Consider the following 21,658-nt stretch of genomic DNA (forward strand, 5'->3'; position numbering starts at 1 on the left):
TACAGATCATTCAAGTCAACATTTTCATATCAAGTCGTGTCATCCCATCAAAGCTAGCACGTCAGTAATGATCACATTTCCGATTACAATTAACATACAAAGCAGCTATGTTCATTCCAAAAAGAGCACATCGTGTGTTAAGAGATAGCATTTAGAATGAAAACGACATTTTAAAAAATTCCACTGAAGAGAGGCTATTGCCGTCTTCATAGTTAATGACAACATTGGTTGCTCAATTGAAAGCTGATACTTGAAGAGTGACGTAACAGGCACGTTCATTTCCTGCTTTATTTGCAAAGGATGCAGATCATGAGGTGGAAGACTTTCTTTAGTTTTATTTGCCTTACTGGGTATTTATGTACCGGGGATCCTTCCGATCGCCGCTACCAACCGAACTGGAAGAGTCTTGATAGCAGGCCTTTACCCGGCTGGTATGACGAGAGTAAATTTGGGATTTTCATCCACTGGGGAGTATTTTCTGTGCCCAGTTTCGGGAGCGAGTGGTTCTGGTGGAACTGGAAAGGGGCGCATTCACTTAAATATGTGGAGTTTATGGCAAAGAACTACCCACCGGGGTTCGAATACAGCGAGTTCGCTCCAGAATTCACCGCAAGCTTTTTCAATCCGGATCAATGGGCGGAATTGTTCCAGGAATCCGGAGCCAGGTACAGTGAAGAAAACAGTCAAAACCTAGCGACCGTCAGCATTCAGCGAGTGATTGAGATTGCAAACCTGTTTTAATATTTACTACGTTGACAAAAGGCAAATATTAAAAGAAGCCACAGTGACGTGTTTATCAATACACATATGACCTTGCAGCACTCGAATCTGCAGGAGGAATTCAGTGGGTTTAATTAATTTTACTTAGTCTGGGGAATACCGCCTTTGTCACATTGCTGAGTTTGAAACATCGCTCCCAGTGCCATTATTAAACACGTGACACTCGGGATCACGTGAGATGCGATCACGTGACACGATCATAAGACACCTGAAACTGGTATATATTATATATTAGTATTATTGGTATATATTAAGGCTGCAGAATTCTTGAACTGACGTTGATTAGCACTTGTAATGATCTTTTGTTAAAAACAAGGTTGGTACTGACAACTCCCTCTCCGCAACTCTAGAACGTATGTTGAACTCGATACTGACTGATTTCGGCACCAGTTCTTCTCAGAAGGACGTAGCAGTAGTGTTGTCGCCCCCATTCCATGAGATTTCTGGCTTGCAGGCTTGTGATAGGCGTGGTGTTTTAACTTGCTTCCCTTCATTGATTTTTGTTTCCACTGTAAAAATTGAAGGAAATCAGCAATTAATTATTTCTTCTGTAATTTATTGAAAGTTGGAAATCAAAATTGGAAACCTGAAATATAAAGAGAAAATAGCAGAAACATTCCAGTCTAGTAGCACCTGTAAACACAAAAGCTTGCAGAGATCTCTCATCAATGTAAAAGCATTTGTGATTGCTCATCCCAACAAATATGGGTAGCATAGTGGCGCAGCTGTTGCCTCATATCTCTGAGGATGCAAGTTCAATCCCAATTTCTGGTGCTATCTGTGTATATTGCGTGTTCTCCCTGTGTCTGAACGGGTTTCATCCCACATCCCAAAGATGTGCAGATTAGTAAATTAATAGCCCACTGAAGAATATAGTCGGTGTTTAAGTGAGTGGTTGAATCTGGGGAAGTTGGTGGGGAGAATAAAATGGGATGATTGTCATAAATAGCTGAATCAGACTTGGTGGGCTGAAGGGCTTCCTTCTGTGCTGTAAGACTAAAAATATATTTTCCTATAAGCTTTGTCCCAGGTGAGATTAATATATAATCAAATCCATCTGGTTTTATTGGTAGACAATATTTATTAATGGTGGATGGGTGGAGCAAAACGGGGAAGCATTTCTAGAGGATTCGGTGGTGGTATTGCATCTGAAACCAGAAATGAGGCTACATTGATTTCTTTATAATCTTTGCATTGTTTAAGAAGTAAAGTCTGTTTCATTAATGTACTTTATCTTGATGGATAAAGGTTCCATTTAGTTAATGTACTTAAACATTTGAGGTAGTCACTACAAAGATAATTTGCAATGGATTGCAGTGCTTCAGATGTGATGACTGGCATTTCCTAGTGAGGGCTTCTATGATGAGAGTCTGCTTTTCTACCACTGTTTGTAAAACCAGTGGAGTAACTTGTAATGCAATTTGGCAGGTTATTTATCTTTGTTAAATGCATGCAGATTTGTTCCAGGAATGGTATTTCTTCATGTTACTTGTGTATCCCTAAAAACTGGTGAAAAGGAAATCTTTACAGTACTTCTAAATTAAAAGCACTAAAAATTTCAAACACATTCTAATTTATAGAACTCTTTTTAAAATGCCAAGAACACAGCTTGAATTGTAAGCATTGGTCTGCATTTTTTCTGAAATAAAGCTCTTAGATCTATCCAAGAATTCTTTGCCCATTGGCATTGATTGTTTGTATTTAAATGTGTTCCTGTGGTTTTTAATTTCAGGTATGTGGTGCTGACAACAAAGCACCATGAAGGGTTCACAAACTGGGGATCGCCTGTGTCCTGGAACTGGAACTCAATTGACACAGGTCCACATCGAGATCTAGTGGGTGACCTGGCAGCTGCAGTTCGTAAGCGGTCTGTATTTAATATTATGTATTTGGGGAAGTTCCTGATGGCTTTAGTTTTGCACATATTGTTCCTTTGGTGTTTGGCCCATTGACACCAGTCTGCTGTTGATTGCTGTCCATCTCATAAATACCATGGGTATCCATCTATTTTTCAATGTTCCTGGCTCAGAGTTTTGATGTGCCCTTGTTAACCTGCATTCCTATACTCGAGCTCTTTGTGTTGTCCAGCTTGGCAGTGATGTCTCCGGTACATTTGGCCAAGTATCCCATATTGCCTCATAGTCATGTCACATGCATTGCTTGCCCAAATTAACTGAAAAAAAAATCATAGCCCTGATCCTTCCAGGTTAATGGTGTTTTTCTGTATATTTTGAGATTTCCCCAGCTATATTTCTGCTATGCCCAGTAGGAGTCTATGTATGATTTCAATGTGATCTGTGTCAGTTCAATGGGGTTAGACTGAGGATCCATAATGTCAATATAGGTAACAATAGAAATGGGTTGAAGACTGGTGCCTCTGTATTAATGGATTCTGGACAATCTTTCTTGCTGCCTCTTAACACATGGCTGCTTAAAAAATAATTATGAATTTTATAATAAAGGATTTATGAAAGAGATTATGTTAAATCCATTGAATATTTTTGAGGTTGTAACTATCAGAATGAATAAAGGATCACAGCACATAGAGTTTATTTAGACTTTCAGAAGGTCTTCAATAAGGTGCAAAAAGCATTTGGAATTGGGGTAATATACTACATGGATGAAAGTATGGTTAACAGGCAGAACATACAGAGTAGGAGGCTGTACCTACTGGGATGCTACAGGAATCAGTGCTGTGGCCCTAACTATTCACAGTCTGTATCATAAGGGGTCCAGGTATAACACATCCAAGTTTGCTGATGATACATTTTGGTGGCAGTGTGAGTTGTGAGGAGGATGCAGAGAGACTTCAGGGAATGTAGTCAGGCTAAGTGAATAGGCAAAGACATGACAGAATGAATATTATTTCAATTGTGAGAGACTGAAAAGTGTCACTGCTCAGAGGGACCTGGGTGTCCTTGTATATAAACGGCAGAAGTTAATATGCAAGGACAGGAAGCAAGTAGGAAGGCAAATGGTACGTTGGTCTTTATTTCATCTGGACCTTTAGTGTATTTTTGTGATATTTCTGAATTGAACAGGGATGTTTTCATCTAGATATAAAGTTATAATGGGAAACATCTTGACAAAGATGCCAAGGTTATTTTTGTTTACAGCTCTTGGAAATTCATACAGCAAATTCATTTTGCTAATTAAGGGCTAAAGTGTGCCTGAAAGAAAGCACTGCTGTGAGAAGCTAAGGTTTCTTTTCATAAAGATTGAACCTGAATCTTATCCATTGAAATGCATTGCTGAGGGCAATGATTTGGCACTTTGTAAAGTGAGTTGTACACTTCATAATTATTTTTATTTCAGAAATAAACTTTATTCATTAACATATATACAGGATACACAATATAAACAGTACATGTCTTTCTTTACACTCATAGTATCATCAAGTCAATACTATTTACAAAACACCAATGCCACTCGTAGCCTCCTTGAATACACCCTTCAAGAGTTTGAGGAGATGTCATACAGGATTCAACTCCTCAATGTCTGGTGGAGGCAGGACCTTGGATTTCTGTCCTTTCTCAACAAAACCTTTGCATTGGCTTCACAAAGTCCCATGACACATACTGCTGCAGTCTGGAATGAGCCAGTTGGCAGCATTCACTTACAGACGCTTTGTTGCGCTGGAAAACCAAGTATTGAGCAGACCAAAGTGCAGTTTTTACTGATGATCTTACAGCAGCACTTGATATTTGTCATGGTATATGTCCACGCAATGCCTCTTTTTTTAAACATGTCTCATTTAGTCTCAACTAAGTAATTTGAGGCACAGTTCTCTATCCTCATGGATTCTCAAATGCACTGTGGACTCCAATGGCTTCTCCAGTGGATGCACTCCTCTTTTGTCAAAGGAACAATAAGCTTAATCCTGTGATCATTTATAACCAGTATGACTTTTGTTATTGATCTTGCACTGTTTTTCTGGGTCTTTTTTAACCATATATTAAGGTGATGTAAAAGAAGCTGAAAGTCCAATTGAATTTAATATTTGGAATTGTTCTTCTGTTGCAACAGGAATTTACATTATGGAGTGTATCATTCTCTCTTTGAGTGGTTTAACCCTCTCTACTTATACGATAAGCAAAACAAATTCAAGACCCAGAAATTTGTTATGGAAAAAACGTTACCAGAACTGTACGATCTGGTCTTAAGGTAATGCAATATGATTAGTTTCTATGACAGAGCTTTGAAATATTATCTGTGAATGTTCCTCATCACTAGTTAACACATTGATGTGTACCATGTGTCTAATTTTATCCCTTTATCAGGTAGACCAGTAGATGGCACTTTTGCTTTATGCCAAGGATCAGCCTCAAGTAAAATACAGATGCTGGAAGTCTAAAATAAAAAACAGAAAATGCTGGAAATACTCAGCAGATCAGGCTGCATCTGTAGGAAGAGTTACTGTTTCATTTATGGAGTTGATGGCAGGACAGAGACGAGGGGATGCCTTGAACATTGTAGAATCTTCCAGGCAGAAAATATTAGCAGGAATCATTCATTTCACCACTTCATCTGAAAGGCTGTCATATTGCTCCAGTTAATTAAAATTATATTGCAGTATAATATGATGAATTTTCTTTTTTTCCCCATGTGGTTTAACAACTATATTGGGTAAACAGACAAAATAATTTCAGATTCGCAATTCATCAGCATGATATTGTGCAGCTTTATTTCTGAGCTTCATGATGTTGGTAATCCTATTACCAATACTGAAAATATCTTGTGTGTCTTTAATGTTGCCCTAAAACTAATTGAGTTGCTATAGTTCCCTACAGTTGAATTCCAAAACAATCAATAGTCTGAGCCATTTTTAAATATGACTGTGTTGGTCCTTGGTAAACAAGGTTGGGTTTTACATTATGGATGTCTGGAAATAATTGGGATTTGTTTTCTTTTATTCTGATAGGTATAAACCAGATATAATCTGGTCAGATGGTGCCTGGGAAGCACCAGACACTTACTGGAATTCCACTGAATTTCTGGCCTGGCTTTACAATGATAGCCCTGTCAAGGTACATATTAACAATATTCATAGGATCAGTACAGATGATTATCAGTTAATAATGACCATTGTTATCTCATTTTTAATTTCCTCCTTAGCCCATCTAGGATCAGGCTTATTTAGCCAAGCTAATTTTATTTGTGTTTAGCAGTATATCTTTTAAAGGTATTGGATCTGCAATGAACAAGTTTAATTAAACAATTCCCCTCCCTAGCTTTGTTTTCCCCTATATTTTGATGAATTTAGCAGAGTTAATATCCTGCATTTGGATTTTGGTCTTGGGAGAGCCTGTAGGTCGTGTCAAACTGTGATCATTGTACCTGAGGCTGCTGAAACTTCACTTTGTTTACACACTTTGGGTCATTTGCAGACAGCAACACAATGTCACTGCATTTTACGACTGTAATGGATGATGGAGCATTCATCTGTTTACCAACTCTAAATTGTTTGAGTTTGTTAAAAAAAAATTGTTTTAAATTGATGGAAATGTCTTATTATAATGTCGTCTTTCATGCATATTTCTTACTTCAAATTCCTTTTGTACCTACAGTAATCTAATTGTGCAAGTACTCTGGGTTTGCTTGTTTTTGTTTCCATTTCATTTTGTGCTTTCTTCGTTTCTTGCAGCATTAATTTTATTTACCTCCCAGATGTCCTTGACATGTAGAGTTGTGCCATTTTGTGTTCTTGCCATTCTATATCACTGAATTTTATTTCTCCATGAGGATACTTTCCATCACACTTTATGGTATGCAGAGGAAATTTATTGAAACCATTCCAGCCCCCTGCATATTGATTCTACTTGTAAAACAAAAATGGTATTCCCTGGTTATTTTTATGTGTATTATGTATATAAAAAAAACAAAATCCCTTGCCCAACATCACTTTTTCTTTGCTGTACTGAGACCTTGCTTTGTGATAACTGGTTAGCATGTTTCTTACATTTATCCAGCTTTTAAAAAAAAAAGTGCTGTAATGTATTTGATAACATTGAGGTTGTGAAAATGCTATTTAAAAAAAAATCTTGTATTTATAATTTTGCCACTAGGATACTGTGGCAACTAATGACCGCTGGGGAGCTGGCTGTTCCTGTAAACATGGCGGCTTCTTCAACTGTGCAGACAAATACAGCCCCACCAAACTGCAGAACCATAAATGGGAGAAGTGTACCACGCTCGACAAATGGTCATGGGGATATCGCAGAGATATGCGGATGAGTGACGTGGAAGATCTGCCATCCATTATCACTGTATGTAGTCCAGGTTAATCAATATTGTACGTCAGTAGAATGAAAGTGAATCCAGGCAAATGTGCATTGACCTCCTGGGATGACCTTTGTTCACAAACAAGCAGATCAAAGAATTTAACTTGTGGGAAGCTAAGCCACTCAGACCAGATAGTTTCCTCTTTGTTTCTCAGTCTGTGGTGGACATTACAATTCATCTTTGTGCCACTGACTTTGGATAAGGTGTTTCCAATTATTATAGAAAGTGCAGGGATGTTGGGTTCAGTTGTGAAGCCTACTGGTAAATAGCCATGAATATTAATATTTAATTAGGGCACAGTAAAATGTCTTCAATCCAGTTCTGTACATTTTGGTTGGTTTGTATGGAATCAGCATCTTTCGAACATATTATTCATGGAGAGAATACAGATCCAAGTGGAAAAAAGTCAGTTTCCCAAAAGTGCCATCAAATGATGTTGCGATGTGCTTTGCCTTGAGTTACATTCATGCATATGGTTTTGCAAAATCATTGGAAACGTTTCGCTAAGTATTGTTATGTCATGGTGTTGACACTTAAAACTAGTTAATCATATGCAATTACTACTATTTATTTAGCAAAATGGGGGTGATGTGGACAATAGTAAATTGGTAGGTTCTCTGGTGTTGAGAAATGGTGTAAATAGATGCTGTTTCATAGTTGTTACAAGGCCTGGAATTAGAATAGAAACTGGATATTGTAGACAATTGCAATATCTCCCTTTTTTCTGGCAGAGTTTCCTGGACACCATTGTTTATGGTGGCAACTTCCTGCTCAACATTGGTCCGACCAAAGATGGCATCATCCCTCCAATCTTTGAGGAAAGGTTGCGTGGCATGGGTCAGTGGCTGCGTGTTAATGGTGAAGCAATATATGCATCAACACCGTGGCGAGTTCAGAAAGAGAACTCCACCAACATAATATGGTATCTATCAGGATTAAATGCAGTGCGACTGTTTCATTTCTTCTCATTTTGTAGCACCATCATTTATTCCTATCTTCACATTCACTAGTGGTGCAGCAGTTAGTGCTGCTGCCTCAACTCCAGGGACCAATCGTGACTTTGGATGCTGTCTGTGCGGAGTTTGCATGTTCTCCCTGTGACGACTTTGTTTTCTCCCACATTCCAAAGTCGTGTTGGTAGTTTAATTGGTTACTGTAAATTGCCCCTTGTGTAGGTAAGTGGCAAAAGAATTAAAGGGGCATGTGAGCGAGATCAAGTTGTAAGCTACAGGAAGATAGGAAAGGGGGAATGGAACTGATGAGATTGCTCTGCTGGGAGCCAGCATGGAACCCAATGAACTGAATGGCCTCCTGCAGCATTGGAATAAGTTAGTAAATTTAAAATAATGTGCTTTTCATCAACACTGCTAATGTGTATAGGGGCCATGGGAATGGGGTATATACCATGCAGAAGGCAGAAAGGAGCAAAGGGAAGTGACAGGTTTGATGATGGGCCATTTGCAGTAGAAGGGATCAATGAAATAAGGTATGGTTGAGCCTTGGAGGGTTTGAACAAAAATAAAGATCTTGAGCAATAAAAGTATAAAAACAGGTATTTAGCATAAAACTCTAAACATTTCCAATTTACTATCTGGTGGTGCCAATGTCATGAATTCATTTAGACATAATTTGAAAGTCAGTCATGGTACTTTGTTCTTGTAATATTTCACACCATGTGCCGTGGTTACTGACAGCCATCACGAGGGTTTGCATGTAGCCTTTCCTACTTGTAGCCATGTGTGTAGCAGCAGATTGTGTGGTGGTGGTTGTTCATCTTTTCACATTTATCAGTCCCTTTTGGGGTAAATGTTAGTTATAAAATCTGTTTCAGTTCTACTGGATGAACACTTGAAGACCCACATATTACTGTCTGAGCAGTGAAAATGTCAGGATATTCTTCAGTTAATCACCAGTGTGCAGTTGTTAACCATCAAAATGATGTGACGTCAGGGGGTCTCTGTTTCATTATTTTTCTTAGTTTTAGGACATGTCCTTGTGTGATCTAGCTTTTGTATATTGTAGGAGACCATGCCATTGTTAGAACTGTGTGGGGAGATTCAATGCTGGTATGTTAATAGATGCATAAAATCTGAATCCTACAGATTGTGCTGGGTAGTGAACTTAATGTAAATAAAAAGAATTCTGGAAAAACTCAGCAGGTCAAGCTGCATCTGTGGAAGGAGAAATGGTCAATGTTTCAGGTCTGTGACTGTCAGAATTGAATTTATTGTAATTAGTGAAAAAGTGGGAAAAGTCAATTTAATGTTCAATGCTCACATTGATTTCTTCAGATAGTTTCACTTGGACTGAGTACTCAAATCTTAGAATTACTTGGTGTATAGAGGATTGAACCAGACCATTCACCTGAACTAGATCACGTCAGCTTATATACCCCACTTGAGTTAATCAGTCAGACAGCACTTGACAATAACCATATTCTCACGCTGTTTAGGCTTCAGTCCTGTTTCACAGAAAGCTCTGGTTTTAATTCCGTGCTCACCCTTGGACCGTGCTTTTTCTTCTAGGTACACCAGTAAGGGATCCTCAGTTTATGCAGTGTTCACAAAATGGCCCACTGACAATACCCTTCAGCTGGATTCACCAAAGACATCGCTGAACACCACTGTAAGTATTTCAGATTTGTTTTGTTCCATGCCAGCTTCTTGGCCTTTACCTAGCCTTTCATTGTTTCCCAATGATTTCAGTCAGTTCTGATGGACAGATTGATCATGAAATTCCATTGCTGATTTTGCTTTTGCCCTGGTATTCATGGAGTTGTGAATTATGCAGACATTACTCAAGTTCTGTAATTGTTATCCTAAAATTGAATAAGATTTATACTCCATTTTCCTCATCTAATCCTTTTCTCTTCCTTGTTCAATTCATTGTTTGCTGCTTTCTTGTTTATTTTTGTCACTTCTGATAGTTTTCTGTGTTCCTTGTCATTCTGAGTCCACCTTGCATTTTTTGTCTGCAGTAGTCTGATTCTGTATTAATCCTCTGGGTACTGAATATCTTTTGGAACTTGCATGTTTGTTAAATGCCAAAAAATTATTTTGTTTGAGGAAATAATATCTCCCCTTTGATTCTAAGGATATCCCAGTCTGATAGCTTCCCTCATACCTTCTGTACTTGGACATCCTCTCCCTGTTCACACTTAGACTGGTAACAGAACCATAAGTATGGTGTAGTCATTCCTCCACTTTTGTATTCTCATCTATGATCTACTTGTACTCACCCCACACTACTGAAAGTGATCCAATATCCCTCTTGAATCATTTCTTGCTGCTGACGTACTTAATGTTTTGTGGCCACCAGCTATATGTTTTTGCTGTATTCACTTTTTACCCCATTTTCCCCTCATTACTTTCTGAAGTTTGTTTCATTCTATTTATTCTTTGAATAATTCAGAATACCTGAGGTAATCCTTTGTTTTCATGTTGCATGCTTGACTTGTTCCTGGGATTATAGCACTGTTTTTGTATATAAAAGAAATTTGTAAAAGTCCCCTATCTACTTTCCACTTTCCTCCATCTCAATAGTCCTTCTGGCTTTTTTTTGCAGCAATTCAGTTATTTATCCTTTTTATTTTGCTGTTTTCTCACTTGGCTTTATCCTTCTACAAATAATTTGTAGTTAAAATATGTTGTTGTGATAATTTGCTCCTCAGTAAACTTGGTTTATTATTATTTCCTTACTAGCTATGAATGAAGTAAGTAGTGTTCTCCCCTTGGGTTTTCCTCAACTTTTTTCCCCCCAGTGTAGTATTTGTTGGGTAATCTATTTCAAGGCCCTTTAAGAAGAGGACTTTGAAATAAATAACCTCACAAATACTTTGTCCCCAAGTTCCAGCTGATAATCAGGTATTGACATTTACTATTATTTCAACTGAAGCCACATTAAGCAGTACATCCACTTTTGTTGACACCTGTGATGCTCGTCATGCCAGATCCAGATCCATCCAAGAGGACCTTGTGTCAGTTCCAGCTCTTCCCTTTCAATAATCTTTTTGATATAGTGGCATCCTTCCTCCTCTAATCTTCCTGAAGCGCACACAAACCTGCATATTTATTCTGCATTCCAACTCTTCAGCCAGGCTTCAGTAACTCTGTTTTCTATTTTCTTCCACCTCTTGCTCATCTGCATCTTTGCTCCTGCTCATGTTAGATTGCAGTATTAAAACAGTGTCAATGAAACCCTTCCACAGTTGTATGAGATTTAATAGATCTGTTCTTGCAAATCATTAAGTTTGTGTAGTTAAAGCTTGGCCAAATAACATTTTCTCCAAAGATAGGTATTGGGACGTCTCCAGCTATAAATTTAGACTTGTAGCGGTTGCTACCGCGGAATAAAACAAGACTCTACTCGGAGGATTGCCAAACACAACTGGTTTATTTTCCCGCCTTGCGCGGGCCCTTTAAGGGAGAATGTTCCCGCCCAAAACAACCGGTAATGACGCAAGTCCTATGTCATCAGGACTTCCCCGCGCGCGGGTTCTCCCCGTCGCTCGGAAAGACGAGGCCCGCCGCCATCTTGGGCCTCGTCGCTCCGACGCCGCGTGACCCGACTGCCGAGCTGGTTTGCCCGACTAGACGGTGAGTCGCCACACAACCCCCCCCCCAGAACCGGCGATACAGTCCCCAAGGTCCGTGGGCTGTGCCAGCTGCCACTTAGGGGGGTGGCCTCTGCGTCACGGCGTGGCAACCTCGACAGGCTGTTGCAGATCCAAATGGGCCGGTTTGAGGCGGTCCGCCATGAAAACCTGTTCCCTGCCTCCAATGTCCAAAATAAAAGTGGATCCGTTATTGCGTATGACTCGGAACGGTCCCTCGTGGTCATTGCAATGGCGCCCGAGGTGTGCCCCTGCGAACGAAAACAAACTTACAGTCCCGTAGTTCCTTGGGCTGGCAGGATGGGGCTTGACCGTGCCGTGAGGTGGGAATCGGGGTCAAGTCGCCAAGCTTCTCGCACAGTCTTTGTAGGACTGCTGGGGGTTGTTCCCCTTGGTCCCGAAGGGCAGGTATGAAATCCCCGGGGACAACTAGTGGCGCCCCGTATACAAGCTCAGCTGACGAAGTGCGGAGGTCTTCTTTGGGGGCAGTGCGTATGCCGAGCAGGACCCAAGGCAGCTCGTCAACCCAGTTAGGACCCTTCAGGCGGGCCATCAAGGCCGATTTCAGATGGCGGTGAAAACGTTCCACCAACCCGTTTGATTGAGGATGGTAGGCCGTGGTGGTGTGCAGCTGCGTCCCTAGCAGGTTCGCTAATGCAGCCCAGAGACTGGAAGTGAATTGAGTGCCTCTGTCTGAAGTGATGTGGGCCGGAACGCCAAAACGTGAGACCCAAGTTGTGAGCAGCGCCCGGGCGCAGGAATCAGTGGTGATGTCAGTCAGGGGGGTTGCCTCAGGCCACCTCGTGAACTGGTCCACGATGGTAAGGAGGTACCGGGCTCCTCTTGAAATCGGCAGAGGGCCCACGAGGTCGACGTGTATGTGGTCGAACCTCCTACGGGTAGGCTCGAACTGCTGTGGTGGGACCTTGGTGTGTCGCTGGATTTTTGACGTCTGGCAGTGCGGACAAATCCTGGCCCACTCACTGACCTGTTTGCACAGGCCATGCCAGACAAACTTGCTGGCGACTAGTCGGACAGTAGATCTGATGGACGGGTGTGCCAACCCATGTACCGAGTCAAAAACGCGTCTCCGCCAGGCTGCAGGGACTATAGGGCGGGGCTGACCAGTCGCAACGTCGCAAAGTAGGGTCCGCTGACCTGGACCAACCAAGAAATCTCGGAGCTGCAGACCCGAGACTGCGGTTCTGTAGCTGGACAGTTCGTCGTCGGCTTGCTGTGCGTCAGCTAGGGCCGTGTAGTCGACACCCAAGGATAGGTTGTGGATGGTTGGTCTGGAAAGTGCATCAGCAATGACATTATCCTTTCTGGAGACATGTTAGATGTCAGTTGTGAACTCGGAAATGTAGGATAAATGTCTCTGCTGACGAGCTGACCAGGGATCGGAGACTTTGGAGAAGGCAAAGGACAGAGGCTTATGATCGGTGAAAGGCCTGCCTTCTAGAAAGTATCGGAAATGCCGGACCGCCAGATACAGCGCTAGAAGTTCCCGATCAAAAGCGCTGTACTTCAGTTCGGGCGGTCTAAGGTGCTTGCTGAAAAATGCCAAGGGTTGCCAGCAGCCTTCAAGTAGCTGTTCCAGTACCCCACCCACTGCGGTGTTGGACGCGTCTACCGTGAGGGCAGTCGGGACGTCAGTTCTGGGGTGTACCAGCATTGTGGCGTCTTTGGCCTTAACGAAAGCAGCCGCAGCCTCGTCAGTCCAGGTGATGTCCTTGCCCTTACCAGCCAGCAGCGAGAACAGAGGGCGCATGATACGGGCTGCTGCAGGGATGAAACGATGGTAAAAGTTGACCATCCCAAGGAATTCCTGTAGGCCTTTGACTGTGTCAGGGCAGGCAAAATGGCGGATAGCATCCACCTTGGCAGGTAGGGGTGTTGCCCCATCGCTGGTGATTTTGTGGCCGAGGAAATCGATAGAGTCAAGTCCGAATTGGCACTTGGACGGGTTGATCGTGAGGCCAAAATCACGGAGGCAGGAATACAGCTGGCGGAGGTGGGAAAGGTGTTCCTGGCGGTTATGGCTGGCGATCAGTATGTCGTCCAAGTAAATGAACACGAAGTCCAGGTCTCGGCCTACTGCGTCCATCAGCCGCTGGAAGGTCTGCGTGGCGTTCTTAAGGCCGAACGGCATCCGAAGGAATTCGAACAGGCCGAATGGGGTGATAATCGCAGTTTTGGGGACGTCATCCGGATGGACCGGGATTTGGTGGTATCCCCTAACGAGGTCCACTTTGGAAAAGATGCGGGCCCCGTGTAAGTTCACTGCGAAGTCCTGGATGTGAGGGATGGGATAGTGGTCTGGGGTGGCGGCGTCATTCAGCCTGCGGTAGTCGCCGCAGGGCCTCCACCCTCCGGTGGCTTTGGGGACCATGTGCAGGGGGGAGGCCCAGGGGCTGTCTGACCTGCGAACAATCCCCAGCTCCTCCATGTGACGGAACTCTTCCTTTGCCAGGTGGAGCTTGTCTGGAGGTAATCGTCGTGCTCGGGCATGAAGGGGTGGCCCTGTGGTAATGATGTGGTGTCATACCCCGTGTGTGGGCCTAGAATTTGTAAACGAAGGTGCTAAAATCAATGGGAATTCGGCTAGGAGCTTGATGAAATCATTGCCAGAAAGGGAAATGGAGTCCAGGCGCGGGGCTGGTGGGCTGATTTCTCCCAGGGGATAGGTCCAGAGAGTGCTAGAGTGGACTAACTGCTTCCTTCGCAGGTCGACTAACAGGTTGTGGGCCCGAAGGAAATCGGCTCCTAGGAGTGGTCGGGCGACGGTGGCAAGAGTAAAAGTCCAGGTAAAACGGCTGCCACCAAAGTGTAATTGAAGCGTACGGGTGCCGAAAGACCGTATCGTTGTACCGTTGGCGGCATTGAGTAGAGGACCTGGTGGCCTGTCACGAGTGTCGTGGCCTGTTGGGGGCAAAATACTGACCTCCGCTCCAGTATCAACGAGGAATCGCCGTCCAGATTTCTTGTCCTGAACGAATAGGAGGCTCTGTCGGCGGCCAGCCGCCATAGCCATCAGCGGCGGCTGGCCCTGGCGTTTCCCTGAAACTTGCAGGGTGGGCGGCATCGATGGGCCTCCGCGCCCCACCCCTGATGGTGGAAGCACAGCTGGTCACCCATGTCATCGTCTGCGTTCCTGGGGCGTGGTTGCTGGGGCCGGGTGAGGCGGGCGTTGGGCTCGTGGCCTGGTGATTTGACTGACGGATGAGCCGCTCTCGCGCTTGGCCCTCCACAGGACATCTGCCCGGGCAGCCACCTCACGGGGATTGCTGAAGTCGGCGTCAGCTAACAACAAGTGGATGTCATCGGGGAGCTGTTCGAGGAAGGCTTGTTTGAACATCAGGCATGGCTTGTGTCCCTCGGCCAATGCCAGCATCTCATTCATTAGGGCGGATGGGGATCTGTCCCCCAGGCCGTCCAGATGAAGCAGGCGTGCAGCGCGCTCACGACGGGAGAGGCCGAAGGTCCGAATCAAAAGGTCTTTGAAAGCCGGGTACTTATCTTCCTCCGGAGGCGACTGGATGAAGTCTCCAACCTGGGCAGCTGTCTCCTGGTCCAGAGAGCTAACCACATGGTAGTACTTCGTGGAGTCGGAGGTGATCTGCCGAAGGTGGAATTGCGCTTCGGCCTGGTCAAACCAGACGCTGGGCCGAAGTGTCCAAAAGGTGGGCAGCTTGAGGGCCACTGCGTTGGCTGCTGCGCTGTCGTTCATTTTGCGGGTCCAAAAGCCGTTTGGACCGTCGGGGTCACCAATGTAGCGGTTGCTACCGCGGAATAAAACAAGACTCTACTTGGAGGATTGCCAAACAGAACTGGTTTATTTTCCCGCCTTGCGCGGGCCCTTTAAGGGAGAATGTTCCCGCCCAAAACAACTGACAATGACGTAAGTGCTACGTCATCAGGACTTTCCCGCGCGCGGGTTCTCCCCGTCGCTCGGAAAGACGAGGCCCGCTGCCATCTTGGGCCTCGTCGCTCCGACGCTGCGCGACCCGGTTCGCCCGACTAGACAATGAATCGTCTCAGAATAAGGGGTTGGCCATTCAGGAATGTCTTCACACAATGGGTAGTGAACCTTAGGATATCTGTACCCAAGACTGCAGAGGCTCATTTGCTGAGTGCAGTTAAGACAGATTGATAGATTTCTGGATGTTAAGGGAATCAAGGGATAGGGGTTAATGCTAGAAAATGGTGCTGAGGGAAAAAAACAGCCACCTTATTGAACAGCAGAATGGTGCAAGTGACCAAATCATCCACTCTTGCTTCTGTCTATGTTCTTCTGGTTTAGCGGACTAAATACTGCATGAAACAATGGTTTCTTTAAGAGTTAAATCACCTTGGGATTGGCATCCTTCCTTCTTGAATCTCCCTGAGGCACATATAACTCTGCAGTAATGTGGAGCATAGGGTAATATGGATATTGGAATTTGCTTTGATTTATTAGTGAGAAGTTTCCTGAAGAGATTTAAATGATGGTATAGTCTCAGTAGTAGAGTGGATTGTACCTGCTTGGGTGGGGAAGAGAGACAGGCTTGATGGATTGAGTGTCCTCTGTTTCATGTTCTTGTCCTTTCTCCAGGTAACAATGCTGGGAATCCCACGGCCTCTGAAATGGAAGACTTCTCCCACCAAAGGCATTCTCATCTTCTTGTCCCCTCTTTCTCCATTTACTGTCCCCTCAAAAAATGGTTGGACAGTGAAAATGGAAGGAGTTTCATAATCAGCAAAAGCTGTTAATTCCACTGAGAATAAGAAAGGAAACAAATTTTAGTTTATGATTTTAAAAGTGAATAAACATGATTGTTTTGATCATTTTTTTTTAATGAAGATTATACAGTGGATGTGAAATGAAAAACATGACCAAGGTTTGAATTATTGACCACAAATTCCAGATGTTGAGGTTAAGTGCTATGACTTTTGCAAACTGATAACTTCATACTGCTTTGCATTACTTGTGATTTTAAAAAGATTGTGCTACCTGGGGAAGATTAATGATCAAAACATGAGTTTTCAAAGGTTGGTTTAGAGCAAAGCTCAGGTGATAGTACTGTTGAGCAATACTCCAAGTAATACCAGTAGTTTTTTTTTGAAGGTGAACTTGATGTACAAATCTTTACAACAATGGTAAGATCAAATATTTTTGCTAATGAGAAACTAAACTAATAGATGCTTATTGAAAGCAAGTTAAATGATTTTTTTGGGGATTTGAAAATTAACACTTTAGTTACTGCTTTCCAAAATCAGTATCAGTTCATGTCTAAGACCAGATCCTACAACAAGTCCCTGGTGCTTCATAGGATATACAAGAATATTGGTGCCAGTCATGGAAGAATGGAAGAAGCCTCTCTACCAACTTCACTCCAATATTACAGAATTGCTTTGGGATTAAGGTGTATAACTATTTTAATGGAGCTTTCTAACATGGGGCTATCTGTTGATTCATACAAATACTGCAGTTTGATTTGTTATTGATGTAATCACAGTAAATAAACTGCAGTTGTACTGGAAACATGTCATTTGTTCTTTACTCTTGTATTCACCTTGTTCAGAAATTGTTGCTTATTCTCTATTAGAGAATGAATTAACTGTTTTGTTCATGATGGTATGCTAGCTGTTTCAACAAATACAGTGATATAGTCCACCCTGTCCACATTGAGAAGCTCAGACAGATTAAAGTTGTTTGTCATGCAGCAGAAGATAATTCAGTGAGGCATCATACTTCAGTCAGAGAGCATACATCACATGCATTAAGATTTCCATGTTTAGGTGGGGTACTTTTCAGCCCAGTAAAAGAACTGGTTACAGCAAAGGCTATTGGCCAAACAACATCCCAACTGAAGACCTGTGCTCCAGAACCATCCTCCCTCTAGTCATAGTGTTCTGGCATGTACCCAATGAGGTTCTGCCCACAAAAAAGAAATCCAATCTGGCTAGTTACTGCCCCATTGGTCTACTCTCAGTGATGGATGATGTCATCAACAGTGCTATCAAGTGGCACTTATTCACTATGAACTTGCCAACTGATGCCACATTTGGGTTTTCACCAGGACTACTGAGCTCCAGACCTCACCACAGTCTTGGTCCAAACATGGACAATTAACTGAACTCTAGAGGCACATTAAGATGACAGCAAGACAGCATTTGACCTACCCCGTGTGATGTCAAGGAGCAATAGTAAAAATGGTGAAAGGAAAACACTCCAGTGGTTAGAGTCAATATAGCAAAGAAAGCTGGTTGTTGGTTAATCATCCCAGCCCAGGACATCACTGCAGGAGTTTCTCTGGGCAGTGTCCTAGGCTCAAGTATTTTCAACTGCTTCAAAGACCTTACTTCCATCATAAAAGATCATAAGTGGGAACGTTGCTGATGATTGTACAATGTTCAATTCTATTTGCAACTACTCAACAACTGAATCAGCTCATGCTAGCACACAGCACTATTAGACATCATTCCAGTATGGGCTGATAAGCTGCAAGTAACATTAGTGCCACAAAGTATCCTGATGTAGGGTCTCAACCCAAAATGTCAACCATCCCTTTGCCTCCAGAGATGCTGCTAGACCCACTGGGTTCTTCCAGCCACTAGTTTTATGGCAAAAACAACAATCAGGCAATGATTTCCTCCATTGACAGAGAATCTAGCACCTTACTCTTGACATTCCATGGCAATAGCATGGCTGGGGCCCCCACCATCAACATCCTGGGAATACCATTGATTAGAAATTCAAATGCACCAGCTACAAATAGCATAGCTACAACAGCAAGTCAGAGGTTGAGTAACCTGCAACAAAGATTCACCTGACACCCAAAACTCCATTTGTCTGGGTGAGTATGGATCCAAGAAATAGAACAGCTTCCAGGACGAAGCAGCCCACTGTTGTGACCTATCAGTCAGTGGAAATATTTCCATGAAGGTTAAATTTCATGAAATTGGAAACAATAATAGCCAGGTAAAAACCTTGTTCATCAGTGTGTTGAGTGCTGGAAGGGGTTATCTGTGTGTGGCTGATTTTCTTTATACTAGATTGAAAGGGCAGTTGATCACTAATTAGAAAGCCAATTTTCACTGAATGCAAACTGGTTAAAGAAAGAAACACTTGAATTTACTAAACGCTTAGAAAATCATACAGTGCATTGTACTATACCTCTGTAATTCATTCCATTAACATTAATGGAATAAGTTTCAGAAGTAGAGATACAGGAAGGAGATAGAGAGCCTAGTCACATGGTGTTATGACAACAACCTTTCCCTCAAGGTCAGAAAAACAAAAGAGCTGGTCATTGACTTAGTGGGGGGGGGGGGGGGTGCAGTACACATGCACCTGTCTACATCAATGGTGCTGAGGTCGAGAGGGTTGAGAGCTTCAAGTTCCAAGGAGTGAACATCACCAATAGCCTGTCCTGGTCCAACCACATAGATGCCACAGGCAAGAAAGCTCACTAGTGCCTCCACTTCCTCAGGAGGCTAAAGAAATTTGGCATATCCCCTTTGACACTCACCAACTTTTATCGATGCACCATAGAAAGCATCCTATCTGGATGCATAACGGCTCGGTATGGCAACTGCTCTGCCCAGGACCGCAAGAAACTGCAGAGAGTTGTAGACACAGCTCAGCACATCACAGAAACCAGCCTCCCTTCCATGGACCCAGTCTATACTTCTCGCTGCCTTGGTAAAGCAGCTAGCATAATCAAATACACCACCCACCCCAGACATTCTTTCTTCTCCCCTCTCCCATTGGGCAGAAGATACAAGAGCCTGAAAGCATGTACCACAAGGCTCAAGGACAGCTTCTATCCCACTGTTATAAGACTATTGAATGGTTCTCTTGTATGTTAAGATTGACTCTTGACCTCACAATCTACCTCATTATGACCTTGCACCTTATTATTTATCTGCACTGCATTTTCTCTGTAGTTGTGACACTTTACTCTGCATTCTGTATTGTTTTACCTTGTGCTACTTCAATGCACTGTGTAATGAATTAATCTGCATGAACGGTATGTAGGACAAGTTTTTCCACTGTACCTAAGTAGAAGTGACAATAATAAACCAATTCCAATTCTCACTTGATTTGCACCTCATTCACCAACCTAAGCATTCACTCCAGCTCCAGCAACAATGGCTGTGAGGTATATCATTTGCAAAATGCTCTGCAGATACTCGCCCAGACCACTCCAACAGCACTTCCCAAAATGGCAGTCTGTACCACTGAGGAGAAGGGGAGCATGCCTATGGGAACACTGCCACCTGCAATGTCAAAAAAAGGCACTAGCCCTGAAATGGGCACCTGCATTACCCATCTCCCTGATAATCACTGCAGTACCAAAAAAAAACTTGAATATTTTGATTACAGCCATGTGAATAGAACCAAAAGACACAGCAGAAGCATGATTGGAAAAAAAAATCATCAATTAAAAATAATCTGTTCCTTTGGACTGTTTCCTCCCTGCATGTTTTCCCACATGAACAGCTAACATATGAGTAACTTATGGCAAAGAGCTTCAAAATATTATGATCACTGTGTTGGTAGTTTATAGATGTGTATATGTGGAGTGATCCTAAGCTCCTGCACTGATCACTCACTACACTGGATATAGAAACAGGATTTTCAGTCCAAGAAGAATCACATGTGTCACAAACCAGCAACAAAAGAAACACACTGAGCATGATTCAGTGTTAAAAACTATTTTATTAATTACGACTTATGATAATACGTAAAATAAAAGTAAAAATGTTAGTATGTTAGAATTCAAAAAATGTTAAACCTCGAATGTTAACCCCAAAACTAAACTCGTCGTGTGTGTGTGAGTGGCAAAGTCCAAAACTCCCAGTTCCGGAATGGTTCTTAACGTTCAGTTCCGCAAGCCATAAGGTGAAACATGAGCAAGGGCTTCTTCAACAACCACCGTTGTCAGAAGATAAGACGTAGATGTAGAGAAACATAGAGAGAGTAAATACGAAATCCAAATGTTCCACGATGGAACCCAAACGACACTTCAGTGTTTACTCGGTAGTGACTTCCTCACCCCAGAAAAGCATCCGAATCGTGGTCGTCCACACACAAATACCTGTTTCCTTCTACAGGTCAGCAACAAAGTGAACTCCACCGGATTACTTCCAACTTCCATACATGGATTTCTAGTGGCAACACAGTTGATTGTTTCTCATCCATCGATAGAGAAAACTAGCAGGCTGGTGTCTCTCTCCCTTCTCTCTCTCTCTCTCCTCTCTTCTTCAACAACGTCATTACGTCCCTTATTTTCTATTGACGTAAGCACACCCCACACACAAATACACACACACACTCTCTACCTTAAAGGGACTTTCACTGAGTCCGTAACACCTCCCACCTAAAAAAAAAATTTCCCAGAAAAAATTTAACCGCGCATACAGTTAATTAATGTTAATAATTATCATGCTATACAACTACAGACTATCAGATTAGTACAGATACATGTTTCCCATTTAACATCGGGAAAGCAATCAGCAATCACATTATCTTTGCCTTTAATGTGAGTTATCATGAGATCAAACTTGCAAAATTAAACTCCAGTTTAACAGCCTCTGTTCTTGTTTTTGACTCGGCTCAGAAACCACCAATGGGTTATGATCTGTATATACAGTCATGGTTTCTGAGCGGTGCAAACATATACACTGAAATGTTGCAAGGCTAAAACAAGCGACAGTAATTCTTTCTCTATGGTGGAATAATTCTTTTGATGCTCATTAAATTTCTTTGAAAAGTAAGCTACAGGATGGCAATATCATCAGGTCACCCTTCTGCAATAACACAGCTCCTGCAGCTTCATCACTGGCATCTACTGCTAATGAAAATGGCTTTTCAAAGTCAGGTGTTTTGAGCACAGGATGGTAGCATAAAATGGCTTTAGCTTCTCAAATGCTTATTGACAGAGAATCTATCCAAACAAACTTACTCCCTTCTTCAGAAGGATTAGTTAGGGGAAG

At 42.7% G+C, this 21,658-nt stretch overlaps 1 protein-coding gene across 1 annotated transcript; it reads left to right on the forward strand.

Moving 5' to 3' along the window:
* The first annotated feature begins 118 nt into the window (after positions 1-118).
* On the forward strand, positions 119-17,198 carry LOC127581823 (tissue alpha-L-fucosidase-like). The gene is made up of 8 exons (XM_052036578.1): positions 119-665; positions 2,513-2,647; positions 4,807-4,944; positions 5,702-5,807; positions 6,846-7,046; positions 7,794-7,984; positions 9,588-9,687; positions 16,269-17,198. Exons 1-8 carry the CDS (start codon positions 301-303, stop codon positions 16,407-16,409), a joined length of 1,377 nt encoding a protein of 458 aa, XP_051892538.1. The 5' UTR covers positions 119-300; the 3' UTR covers positions 16,410-17,198.
* Positions 17,199-21,658: the final 4,460 nt, after the last annotated feature.

Source organism: Pristis pectinata, chromosome 22, assembly GCF_009764475.1.
Source record: "Pristis pectinata isolate sPriPec2 chromosome 22, sPriPec2.1.pri, whole genome shotgun sequence".
NCBI classification, from domain to species: Eukaryota; Metazoa; Chordata; class Chondrichthyes; order Rhinopristiformes; family Pristidae; genus Pristis; species Pristis pectinata.